The sequence below is a fragment of the Colletotrichum gloeosporioides genome, assembly GCF_011800055.1.
Source record: "Colletotrichum gloeosporioides strain Lc1 chromosome Unknown consensus_27, whole genome shotgun sequence".
Taxonomy (NCBI): domain Eukaryota; kingdom Fungi; phylum Ascomycota; class Sordariomycetes; order Glomerellales; family Glomerellaceae; genus Colletotrichum; species Colletotrichum gloeosporioides.
Window position 1 is genome coordinate 715,210 of NW_025544672.1, and position 12,366 is coordinate 727,575.

At 52.1% G+C, this 12,366-nt stretch overlaps 4 protein-coding genes across 4 annotated transcripts; all 4 read left to right on the plus strand.

Moving 5' to 3' along the window:
• Nucleotides 1-413: 413 nt before the first annotated feature.
• On the plus strand, nucleotides 414-1,426 carry GCG54_00007582 (Agroclavine dehydrogenase; the record flags this gene model as incomplete). The annotated part of the gene is made up of 3 exons (XM_045407561.1): nucleotides 414-864; nucleotides 915-1,111; nucleotides 1,139-1,426. 3 exons carry the CDS (start codon nucleotides 414-416, stop codon nucleotides 1,424-1,426), a joined length of 936 nt encoding a protein of 311 aa, XP_045267006.1.
• Nucleotides 1,427-1,829: 403 nt separating this feature from the next.
• Nucleotides 1,830-5,247, plus strand: GCG54_00007583 (uncharacterized protein; the record flags this gene model as incomplete). The annotated part of the gene is made up of 4 exons (XM_045407562.1): nucleotides 1,830-2,188; nucleotides 2,242-2,364; nucleotides 2,412-5,071; nucleotides 5,126-5,247. 4 exons carry the CDS (start codon nucleotides 1,830-1,832, stop codon nucleotides 5,245-5,247), a joined length of 3,264 nt encoding a protein of 1,087 aa, XP_045267007.1.
• A 2,310-nt stretch (nucleotides 5,248-7,557) lies between these two features.
• On the plus strand, nucleotides 7,558-8,440 carry GCG54_00007584 (uncharacterized protein; the record flags this gene model as incomplete). Its single annotated transcript, XM_045407563.1, has 2 exons — nucleotides 7,558-7,887; nucleotides 7,943-8,440. The coding sequence occupies 2 exons, from the start codon at nucleotides 7,558-7,560 to the stop codon at nucleotides 8,438-8,440; spliced, it is 828 nt and encodes a 275-aa protein (XP_045267008.1).
• A 682-nt stretch (nucleotides 8,441-9,122) lies between these two features.
• Nucleotides 9,123-11,457, plus strand: GCG54_00007585 (uncharacterized protein; the record flags this gene model as incomplete). The annotated part of the gene is made up of 3 exons (XM_045407564.1): nucleotides 9,123-9,452; nucleotides 9,505-9,914; nucleotides 9,969-11,457. The coding sequence occupies 3 exons, from the start codon at nucleotides 9,123-9,125 to the stop codon at nucleotides 11,455-11,457; spliced, it is 2,229 nt and encodes a 742-aa protein (XP_045267009.1).
• Nucleotides 11,458-12,366: the final 909 nt, after the last annotated feature.

Below are 12,366 nucleotides of genomic sequence, written 5' to 3' on the forward strand. Positions count from 1 at the left end.
GATGACTTGCATGTTCATCTCTCAACATGGCCAATCCCGTGACAATTGGATGATGCCAACACGTCAAACAGAACGGATGTGCGTTCCCTACCGCGCGATCATGCCGCGATTTATAATCGAGGCCACCAAGGGACAATTCGAAGCCCGATTGTGCCTCGAGTTTGTCAGTCTTAACCCGTCGGACAGATTGCGGGTCTGAAGGATTCTGGTCGCCTCTGATGACTGTGTACGACAGGCATGACAGTGAGCTTAAGTCCGTCGCGGGCGATCTTCTTAGCTCCGCTAAAACCCCAGTTACCGTCGTAGTATGATCGCATACAGCATCCTCTGGCGTCATATTAAATAGTCATCCTTCACGTCGTCTGTACCTTCACAATCATTCATTCTCACACCAACCCGGGAAAAGTCCTATCATGTCTGCCAACAGCAATCAACAAACGGTTCTCATCATAGGTGGCACCGGTAAAGTTGGCCGGCAAATTACCAAGCTCCTGGCCAACACCGATACCCCCACCTACCAGTCCTCCCGGAGCGGCGCATCCACCACGGAACCGGGGGCCGAAAATGTCAAGCCGATCGCCTTCGACTGGGCCGATGAGAAGACATGGGCCGTGGCCTTGAAGTCCGGCGCAACAAGCGTCTTCCTCGTAGCGCCGCCCGTGCTCGACATGTTGCCGCCGATGCAGTCCTTCATTGACCAGGCACGGCTGAAGGGAAATGCAAAGCGCTTCATTCTCTTGAGTGGAAGCCCGATGGAGGCGGATATCAATGGCCCCGCGATGAGTCGGCCGCATGCGTACCTGAAGGAGCTTGGTGACAGGGGTGAGGTGGAATGGGCCGCGCTGCGACCGACATGGTTCCAACGTAAGCGCAAGTCAACTGAAAAGATGAGATGGGTGCTAACGAAATGGCAGAGAACTTTGCTGAACAGTTGAATCACATCAATTCCATCAAGGACGAAAGCACTGTTTACTCCGCCACGGCAGATGGAAAGATTCCATGGATCGCGACCGAGGACATTGCTGCGTGCGCATTTCAGCTGCTTCTCCAAGATGACGCACCCAACGACGAGTATCTGCTGTTGGGGTCAGAGCTACTAAGCTACGATGACGTACGTTTTCGACAGGCTCGTTAACAGAGGTCATTGATGTCTAACTTTGAGGTTCAGATTGCCGAAATTCTAACTGAAGTGCTCGGTCGCAGAATCATACACAAGAATCTCTCACGAAAGGGGCTCGAGGATCGATACGTAAACTACGGCCTGCCGCAGGACTATGCGGAGATGATGGGTGCCATGGACACGAACATCAAGAATGGGAGCGAGAACCGGACGAACAGCGTCGTTCTAGCATTGACCGGCAAGCAGCCGAGGAAGTTCCGCGACGTAGCCAAGGAGCTGAGGAATGTTTGGGCGACGGCGTCGTGAACCGCTACGTAATCGAGTGGATTGGCTGTGCCTGAAATGAAGTGTCTCGGAGATCTGCAAACGCTCACGAGGTTATATGTCCCATTCGCAGACAAAGATGCCTATTGTCTCGCAGATTATGCCACATGGAATTTTGACCCAGCTAGAAAACAGGGTTGGGAAATTGAAAAAGGTTTTTGTTTTCGGTCAGCGACAGCCTGTCCGTTTCCAGCCGAAATGTGCGCACATGCTTGTGCGGGGGACCCGCGCTAGGTTGAAACAAGTCATGAGATCACAGGTGCTAGTCCCCAGATGTGTAATTCTGCAGGGCGAATGGACCTCTTTCTTCACGCTCAATTTTGCTCTAGAAGTTTCATCCTCAATTTGGCCATGAGATAAATCCTCAAACTCGAATATCGTCAACATGGAATCCTCGTTTGTAGACGTTGAGGATGATCGACCGACAACCCCTGGGACCGGAGCGGAGTCCGGCGGGGAGAGGCCGAATCCACTCACGTACCCGAAAAGCACCAAGCCATTCAGTCAGGACCTGTTCGAGAGGCCAACAACAGAGTACCGCGGGTGCCCATTATGGGCATGGAACGGGTCGTTGGAAAAGAAGAGGCTGCTGCGCCAAATCGACTACCTTGAGGAGATGGGCATGGGTGGCTTTCACATGCATGTACGGACCGGACTTGATACCGCTTACATGGGCCCGGAGTTTATGGATCGGGTGCGGGACTGCGTCGACTACGCCGAGAGCAAAGGCATGCTCGCCTGCTTGTGAGACGCCTGCGGCCCAATGACGGTGGGTGGGATTGCTGACTCTGGTTCAGATACGACGATGACCGGTGGCCGTCTGGGGTTGCTGGGGGCAAGGTTATTGAGCAGTACCCTGAACACAAGACTAAGCACATCTTGCTCACAATTCATCCTTATGGGACGGTCGACTTAGGAGGGTTTGTTACCTGAGAACCGGTGATGAAAGCTGGCTGATCTCCTCTAGCGAGTGTGCTCCAAGTTCGGCAAAGCCATGCCGAAGCGAAAAGGGATACCTCCTCGCGAAATTCTCAATCACCCTGGATGAAAATGGACGACTCATATCAAGCCGCAAGTTGGATCCTGATGAGGATGCCGATCCTGGGGGAAGGGTATGGTACGCCTACGTCGAGCACAATCCACCTTCACCTTGGTTCAACGGCCAGACGTACATCGATACGATGAGCACTAAAGCCATGGGCCGCTTTATTGAGAGCACTCATGAGGTGTACAAGAATGCGGTCGGGGAAAAGTTCGGTTCAACTGTGCCGTGCATCTTCACGGACGAGCCCCAGGTCGCCATCAAGAGTCAACTATCCAGCCCTGATGGCCTCGAAGATATCTTCATGCCATGGACGCAGGATCTACCTGATACCTTCAAGGATACGTTTGGCAGTGACGCTGACCTGATCAGCGGAATCCCAGAGCTCTTCTGGGACCTTCCAGGACACATGCCGAGTTTGACACGCTACCGCTTTCATGACCACATAAGTGAGCGCTTCGTTACCTCGTTCCTTGACCTTCTCAGCACCTGGTGCAAGAAGAACAACATTCTTTTGAATGGGCATATGATGGAAGAGCCGACACTACGACAACAAACAACCGCCCACGGCGAGACCATGCGATGCTACCGGAATCAGTCACTGCCTGGGATGGACCTGCTTAGCGACGGGGTGGAGTACAACACCGCGAAACAATGCACCAGCGTCGCGCGCCAAAACGGGATACGCGGAGCTATGAGCGAGATCTACGGCTGCACGCACTGGTACTTCACCTTCGAGGGGCACAAGGGCTGTGGAGACTGGCAGGCCGCCCTCGGCATCACGTTCCGAGTCCAGCACTTGAGCTGGTACAGCATGGCCGGCGAGGCGAAGCGGGACTACCCTGCGAGTATCAACTATCAGAGCCCGTGGTATAAGGAGTACAAATACATCGAAGACCATTTTGCCAGAGTCGGCGTGGCCATGACCCGCGGGCGTGCCGTGACGCGAGTGGCTGTCATTCACCCCATCGAAAGCGCTTGGCTGTGTTTCGGACCCAACAATAGCGGCGATGACGAGCTTGGACGACGGGATCAGTACTTCGCTGAGTTGACGAACTGGCTGCTTCACGGGCTGGTTGACTTTGACTTCATCGCCGAGAGTCTTTTGCCAAGCCAAATTGGAGACGATGTGTCTGCACCACTGAAGGTTGGCCATTGCAGTTACGATGTAGTCATTCTACCCCAGCTGAGAACCATTCGCTCAACTACGCTCAGCACTGTCAAGAGGTTTGCGGCTGCTGGGGGCAAGGTCATTATCGCTGGTGATGGGCCAAGCCTGGTTGACGCCCAGGCCGTATCCCCGGATTTGAGCCTGAACATTGAGCCCTGTACGAAGTTGGCATGGGATCAGGCCGAAATATTGAACAGCCTCTCCGAAAACCGGGATGTGGCCGTTGAATTGAGGGATGGAAGGCCAGCGGAAACTCTGCTCTATCAGATGCGTGAAGATGGAGAAGAAAGATTTGTCTTCATCTGCAATACGGACCGCAACAATCCGTACGATACCACGGTCAGAATCAAAGGCGACTGGGAAGTTGAGGTCTTGGACACATTCAAGGGCTCAACGCATCAGCACAAGGCAGAAATTGACAGAGGCTGGACAGTCTTCGAGCACAGGTTTGAAGGATGTTCCAGCGTATTGCTCCGTTTATCTGCGGTGCCAGCTGAAAAGCTCTCCTTCGTCGACATTGCCGGTGCTGTGACTTTGTCACCGCCAAAAGCGGAGTCAGTCGAGCTGAAACTTGAGGAAGTGGTATTGTCCGAGCCGAACGTCTTGCTATTGGACTATGCCTGCTACAGAATTGACGATGAGCCATGGGAAGACTCAAATCGCCAGGAGATACTCAAGATTGACAACGAGATCCGATCCCGGCTGCGGCTGCCGGCAAAGGGCATGGCATGGAAGCAGCCATGGAGCGTCCCCCCATCCAAACGGTTGCCAAGAGTCTATGTTGACCTCCGTTTCGAGTTCGAATCAGAGCTCATTATCAAAACACTTACCTACCTGGAGATGGAGAACCCCGAAAACGCCAGAATCACAATAAATGGCCACAAGTTGCCCGTGTACGACGCGAAGCTGTCTTGGTGGGTCGATGAGGACATCAAAACTGTGCCGGTGCCGAAGAGGGCTATCCGCAAGGGAAAGAATGTCATTGAGCTTAGTATGCCGTTTGGTGTGTTAACGAACCTGGAGAGAATTTACTTGCTGGGCAGCTTCAGCATAGATCTCAAGGACGACAGGCCGGTTGTACAAGAACGCCGACAGAGTCTAGGCTGGGGAGACGTTGTCGCACAGGGACACCCGTTCTACGCAGGCAACATGACTTACAACTGCAGCTTCTCGCTCAACACGAGATCCAACATCACTCTTTCGATTCCACATTTTGCTACGCCTGTGGTCAAGGTTCAATGGGGCACGGAACAGAACGACCACATTGCACTTCAGCCCAGAACTCTGGATCTAGGAGAATTAGAAGGCGGGAAGCATAATATCATCATCACAGCCTTCGGATGTCGGTATAACGCTTTTGGCCACATTCACTTGGCCGATGGTATACCGGGGTGCTATCCGGATCAATGGCGAAGTAAGTACTCCTATCCAACAAAATGCATTTATCTTCTTGCTGACTGAATCGAAGCTGGTGGGGCTGCTTGGACTGATGAATACAGATTGAAGCCCACAGGAATTTTGGAGAAACCGTCTCTGAGAGTTGAGCCAAAGACCGATACCGGAGAGGATTGGGTTGTACTGACTGAATAACACAAATGGGAAACAGAAGACAATAGCTAGGGTACTGTTGAACGCAGAAAACACTTTAATCTAAAGATACATTGGCGGATGAAAGGAACTTCACTGTCTCTTAGCCTTTGTTCCGCTGGTCCCAAACGTGAGATCTTGTGGTGGTTTGATTACATGTCTTGTTGGCTGTGGACGACTTTATGTCGATGCTGGCGAAACTTGGATGGTCCTTGAACTCCGTGTATTGGACGTGTATCGTTTACCGAAAAAAATGTCTAAATTGTCCAGCCACAACTAACCAACTCATTCAACACTCTTTTCCATTGCTTGCAATATCCTCAGTTAACAAACACATCATTGCTCGTGAGAGCTGGGGGTATATCCCTTAAAGATTCCACCCCTGAAGGGTTCAAGCAGTTGCCTGATCCACGGCCCCATTCACTCCACAACCCCCTAAGCAATCAATCTGATGGAATTAGCCCGATGTATGGTTCAGGTCGATGTCAGTAAGGTACCTGACAACAGGGTTCAATGTTACCTTCACAGCATCCTGTTGCAACATCCAGTGGTCAGTGTGGTTCGGCCAACCAGTCATGGATAGCTTACCCGTCTGTACGAATCAGCAGTCCCAGTGGAGGGCGCCACAGGTGCTGTAAGCGCCACACCAACAAGGATAGCAACGATAAGGGCAATGTAGCGCATGGTGAATGTTTTGATGGGGTCGTGATAACACTTCGTTTGAGTGGTGTTGTGATAATGTTTTGGATGGTATGGGAAGCTTGGTGACAGTTTTTAAGAAGATGGAGACATTTTATACGCATTTCATGAGGCCAGGTAGGCAGTCACTTCTTATGTCGTTTGGGTCCTATGATACTGTGGATTCTCAACGAAAGCACTTCGCAGACACGAGCGATCCCTGTTGACAGGGTACATGAATAAGTGCCCTTCGGCTGGCTGAGGTCTGCCTACAGAGCCTTGTCTTCTCCTGGTCAGCTATCGCGACCCTGTGACAGGAAACGAGGCATGGGCACGAATAGCATCTCCGAAAATGGGCATGTCCCGTCAACCCCAGTCCCTCAGGTTATTCCCCCGGCAAGGTCGCCATTGGGCCACTTATGGGTCTGATAGTGTGGGCTAGGACACCAGCCTCAGTTGCCTTGTGGCGCTCCACCGGACGAGTTTGAGCCGATCAAGCGTTTGAGACAAGATCAGCCAAGCTGGTGGAAGGACTTCTCACCTTGAAGGGGCTTCAATGATATCAGACACGCCTGACTGGACATTGCTTTACTAGAATAGACGTTTGAGAAATTCACCAAAGTATACAGCGATGTGGGCTCGCAAGCTAGAGAAGCGGGCCACCTCATCAAGTGCGACCGTCACCGCATTCAGGAGAAGAGACTACGCACATCATCCGCTGGAAGCGTCTAGAGCCATCATCAACTATTGCAGAGGTATGATGACACCGTGGGGATCTCGGCGATGATTCCAGATTAGAGTCATGAGTTATTGCCCGCATGTAGCCTGTGAACCTGTCTGATCAAATAATGATAGACTAAGTCAGCAATTTCTACTCTCGAAAAACTGATCTCGAAATACTGAAGCAGTCTGTTTCGCAAAGACGAGCTTGAAATTGCTAAGAAAATACTTGTCGAGAGTTAGACTCGAGTAGCGCATGGCAACCTGATGATGAATAGCTATTCAACTTCTTTCTTAGCTCAGGAAAGAAGTCAAAGCCAACAACCCCAAGTCAAGGAATAAACAGCAGAAAACAAGAATCAAAAAGAGCCTTGAAGCCAACTCGAACTCGGACACCTCAGCCAACGGCAACCTTCAACTAAGGAAGTGAAGATTTTCAGCTTTGATGGTGGCGACTTGAGGAAGGCACTTCCTTCCCAATATGTCAGTCGCAGCTTCCCGGAATTGAGACAAACAAAGTCTGGTAGGCAGGCACCTTCCCACGACCACCTTTACTCTTGCCAGGCAGGTGCACCTCCGTTTGCGTCTCCTCTTCCCCTCCTTCTTTACTGTCGACGTAACAAAATTTTCTTCCTCCGCATCGTCAATCTCGCAACCTCGCGACAGAGAAGCCCCCCGTGCGACAATATTCCCCCTCAAACCTGTCTTTCTTCTTGCGAATATCGACGATAGCCGGCGACAAGTCAACTCACCGCAAATATCTGTGACTATCTTGCGCGTCACTGATTCACTGCCCGCGTCGCAAACGAAAACAACTTCCCTTCTGAGCTTGGTCGCCTCAACTTATCACCGCATCTTCTTTTCTCCATCTCTGTACTGCCATCACTCTCTGATCCTTACACCAACGATATCGTGATGGTCTTCACCTGCGGCACGTGCTGGCGTGAGTTCCCTGCCGGGTGGGAGTCGCGCCAGCAACATTTCGATGCAACCGGGCACCGCGAGCCGTTGTACGAGTGCGACACGTGCGACAGGTACTGCTCTTCTCGAAGTGGCATCGAGCAACACATGAATGCTCTGGATCATTGGGCCGACTCCGTGTCGTCCAATAGCGACCTGTATGAATGCGATGATTGTTCCGACGTCTTCTCGGAGGAGGCAGACTTTCGCTACCACGAGCAGCAGTACCATTACTACTGCGACCCCTGCGACCGCTACTTCGGCAACTGGAACAATCTGAACCAGGTAAGAGTTTTTTCTTCTTGCCAATTACTTTGCGACAATAAGCTAAAATTTGAAGCATCTCAACTCCAGGATCCATCGGACCTCAAGTATCCAATGCCCTTTCTGCAAGCAGACACGTGCCACCGCGACTGGCCTCATCCACCATCTCGAGCAAGGCGGATGCCCCAACGCCCCCCTCAATCGTGAGAAGCTCTACGAAGCTGTCCGCCGACGCGACCCGAATGGGGTCATTACCAAGAAGCTTCTCACCTGGCAGGGCTCCACCACGTACACGGCAACAGCCAAGACTTGGAACCCGAAGACCCGAGCCTACGAATGTTACCTGTGTCACCACCAATATCGCGCGTTGGAGCATCTCAATCAGCACCTCAACTCTCCAGTTCACAAGCAGACACTCTACCATTGCCCGAACAGCCGCTGTGGAATGGATTTCACCCTCTTGGCTGCCGTTATCAATCACTTGGAAAGTGAGAGCTGCAAGTTCATGCACTTCGATGCTGTTCAGCTGAATGTCGAGCGCATCATCGACCCCGGCCGGATGATTTCTTTCTGATACTCGGTCAATCTGGCGTCTGTTCGAACGTCTTTTCGGCTGGGGTTGCGGAATAAGCATCAGAGTGTGCTGTTGGGAGAATGAGGATATTGGAATTGGCTTCTGAGAGAATTTGATCACAGCAGCAGGGAACCCGGTATTGGGATCATCACTGGATCGAGATTGTTGTGAGCTGAAGAAGATCGGCATGATTGTTTGCTGTAACATACAAAATCACTAGCTCAGGTTCGGAATATGGCATCTTCTCTCTTATTATCCAGTCCCATTCGCCAAGAAAGACCTCTCCTCGCAATTTTTGGACATTGCAGGCTTCGCCGCCGGGGGCCGCGTAAAGATTGGCACTCGGTTTTGCCGGGTCGCATCTTTCAAGGAAACGGACGCACATACTCCGAACAGTCCGTTAAATCAGTGCGGGGATCCTGGCGGTGATCTCGGAGCTGTTGCGATTGGTGCCATTTTTGGAAATTTGCCAGAATTGGAGACCCCGTTGAACACACGCCACACTACCTCCGAGATTCTCAAATCGGTAGCGTGCCGAGACCTCAAGATGACACATATGGGAAATAATGGAGAAATACGCATAAATATGGCCCGGTTCCCTGAACAGCGACTTTGGCAACCTTCCCACGGAAGGTGTCGTTCATGTGATCCACTGCAAAACTTGCGATCTGGCAGTACCATCATGGCCGTCGACAACATCGAAGACGTCGAAGCACCCTCAGCTACAGATCCAACGATCAACACCGTTGACTTCAATCTGCAAATCGGGGTCGAGGAGATCCTCGTCGATGTCGACCCAGATGTCTCCCTCGAGTTTCTGCAGAAGGCCGAGGCGCATGCTGGCAAGCCGCCGCCGACGAGAGTACCCAAGGAAGCTATTCTGCGCATGCACAATCGCTATGTCGAGCAACAACGGAAGGCCGGTGAAGAGAAAGCCCCGCGGATGGTGAAGAAAGTGGTCCTGGCCCTGGCCTATCCGCCGTCATGCAAGCCGATCAATGACTTGTCCCCTGTCAGTTAGCCTGTTTTCGTACAAGCCATGCGACGTATTGATTGCATCGCAGATCAGACTTGATGAGCTTCTCGTAGAAACCCACCACGAAGAGAAATACCTGGTCGTCAAAGCGATCTCTCCACCTTACCAAGGTGCTGGGACCATCACCGTGGTCGAAGATGAGCATGGAACTGTTGACAAGCTGGCGTTGTACAACCAAAGTACCTCCAACATCCTTCAGTCTATCCCAGAAGGGACCATTCTCTTGATCAAAGAACCCTACTATAAGTTCAGTGGAGTTAATGACTTCATGCTTTGCGTGGACCACCCCTCAGACATCATCAGGCTCCGGCAAGACCAAAACAAGTCTCTGATACCAACCCCATGGAGAATAGCACAAGAGACCCGCAGGGCGATGGACTGGGGAACTGCAGGTGATAGAGCCTTCATATCCAAGGATCTTCCGTTGGCGGTTGAAAGGTGTGTATCGTCAGCCCTGCTCGCCATTCTTCCGGTTGGCTAACACTTTCACAGCTATACAAGGGCTCTCGAGGTGGCAGGCGACGCCGACCACTCCTTCCGAAGCGGCATTTTCTTGAAACGTGCTAGTATCAATCTCGCTCTTAAACGCTTCGATGACGCCGTCTCGGACGCTCGTGCCTCAATTGCTGGTCCCTCAGACTGGAAGGCCTACTTCCTTGCGGCAAGAGCATCGTACGAACTTACCGACTTCCAAACAAGCAAGGAGCACTTTGAGTCCGCTCTTGCCCTCAAACCGCCGACGTCCAACGTGGAGAAGGAATACAAACGCTGTCTTGCGCGGCTAGAAGAGGAAGAAGGTGTCTACAACTTCCCCGATATGGCCAAAGATGTTACACCAAAGAATATCCACATCGACCGCGCAAGCTTTCTATCGAGGACCGAGATTAGAGAATCACCACATCATGGGCGCGGTCTGTTCGCGACGGAAGACATCAAGGCAGGTGAGCTCGTCTTTGCGGAGAAGGCCACCAGTGTGCCCAATGAATTCAACCCAGAGCACAACTCTGCTGCAGCATATGCCCAACTCATAGAGCTCTGCGCAGACAACCCCACCATGCATAAGAAGGTTCTCGATCTCTATGGCGGGACATACAAGCGTTCCGGACTGGAAGGGACCGAAGTTGACGGCAAGCCTGTCATCGACGTTTTCCTTCTCGAATCGATCCGGCGAAAAAACTGCTTCAGCGGCGCACACGTCTCTGCACAGGCCGCAAACGGGGAGTGGAACATGTGGAAGAACGGCATGTCGCGCGGGCTTTGGGTGTACTCAGCTTATGCCAACCACTCTTGCCTTCCAAATTGCAATAGGTCTTTTGTCGGAGACATGCTTGTCGTCAGAGCTACCGTGGATATCCCGAAGGGCACGGAGATCACGCACATCTACCTTCCGCCCAAAGCCGCGTTCCTTCTCCGAGTGCCGCAGTTCCGGAGGACATGGGGCTTCGAATGCAGCTGTGATCTTTGTGATGGAGAGGCCAAATCGCCATTGGAGCAACACAAGAAGCGTGTCTCAGCGCTGGCTGAGCTGCAACGCACGATCAAAAAGAAGAACCCGGTGAAATTCCACCCGGACGCGACGATTCGACAGATTGAGAGGATGGCCGGCAAACTTGCTGCTCTTCACGAGCCCGAAGTCTACGACGCGTTGAAGTTGCCGAGGCTGATGCTCGTCTGGCCGACGATGTGGCTTGTCGAGGCGTTGCATACAAGGAAGCAGTGGGCCAAGGTCATCAAATGGGGCAATGAGGTCTTTCGCAACTTTGGGTTCGTTGAGCCGGTCCGCCGTGAGAGGCTGTGGATGTACAAGGACACGCAGGCCGTGACCACCTTTGAGGTCATCAAGGCTTTGAAGTTGACTGCAGAGGCGTACGATGCTACTGGTCAAGAGGACTTGGCGAGAGACTGCAGGGATGCGGCTAGAACCGGGTTGGTTTGTATGGTGGGTTGGGTGACGGATGAGAGTTTTGAGGCGTTTAGATAACCTTTTGGACATCTGGGGTCGGAACCCCGTGGAAGAGATGGCAATCAATCAATACATTGGAGAATTTTTACTTGTTGAAAAGTTTGTACGCTGCGTTATTTTGTTACCATGTGCGTTGGTGGCCGAGAGATATGGCGAAGCCTTGGCAAACGGCGTTCGTCTTGGCATCGGCCGTTGAGCATGAATCAGGAACTAGCCTTATCGCTGCAAAGAAGCGTTTCTTGGCGATTTGGCTTGTTTAAAGAGGATTTCGGATGAACTCCAATTTCATACGATTCCGTGGCCATGGTCTCGGCAGAAACCTACAACGTCGTCCTCGAGGAATAGCGGGATCCAAGGACCTCGTTCACCAACCCGGTGTTCGATACTTCCAATCAATTGAGAAGAAGTCTTTATTTTATTGTTACGTATACTTTAGGCGTCATCAATTGAGTTTACGTGCCTTTGCATGGTCCACCTGCATTGCATCCCTGCTAAGAGATGGAATAGGTAGCAAATGATCGAAGTCCCCGGCACCTGTGAGCTTCTTCCTTCACCTTCCCTCCGGCCTTAGCTTCCCGCCACCAATACAAAAGGCCAAACCATTGTGTTGCTCCAAGCAAACTCGGCAACTGGTCGCGTGCTTATCGAGAGCTGGTGAGGGGGAAAATCACCAACGGAGCGGGGTACGCAGCAATGAAGCTGCAAGCCAAGAACAATCCTGCGCTTGCAATGCCTGTCTTCCCCCACCTCATGACAGGTCCGTCAGTGGCTTTCGGACGACGCCGATCCTCTTTCTTCGTGATAAGTCGAGTTCACTGGTCACAGCATGGGTCCATTGTAGGAGTATTCCCCGGTTTCCGCCCCGGGAGTTGGGGGAATACTTGCGCGGCGCCTTGGACGACCTTCTATGTCGAGTTAGCCACGCAT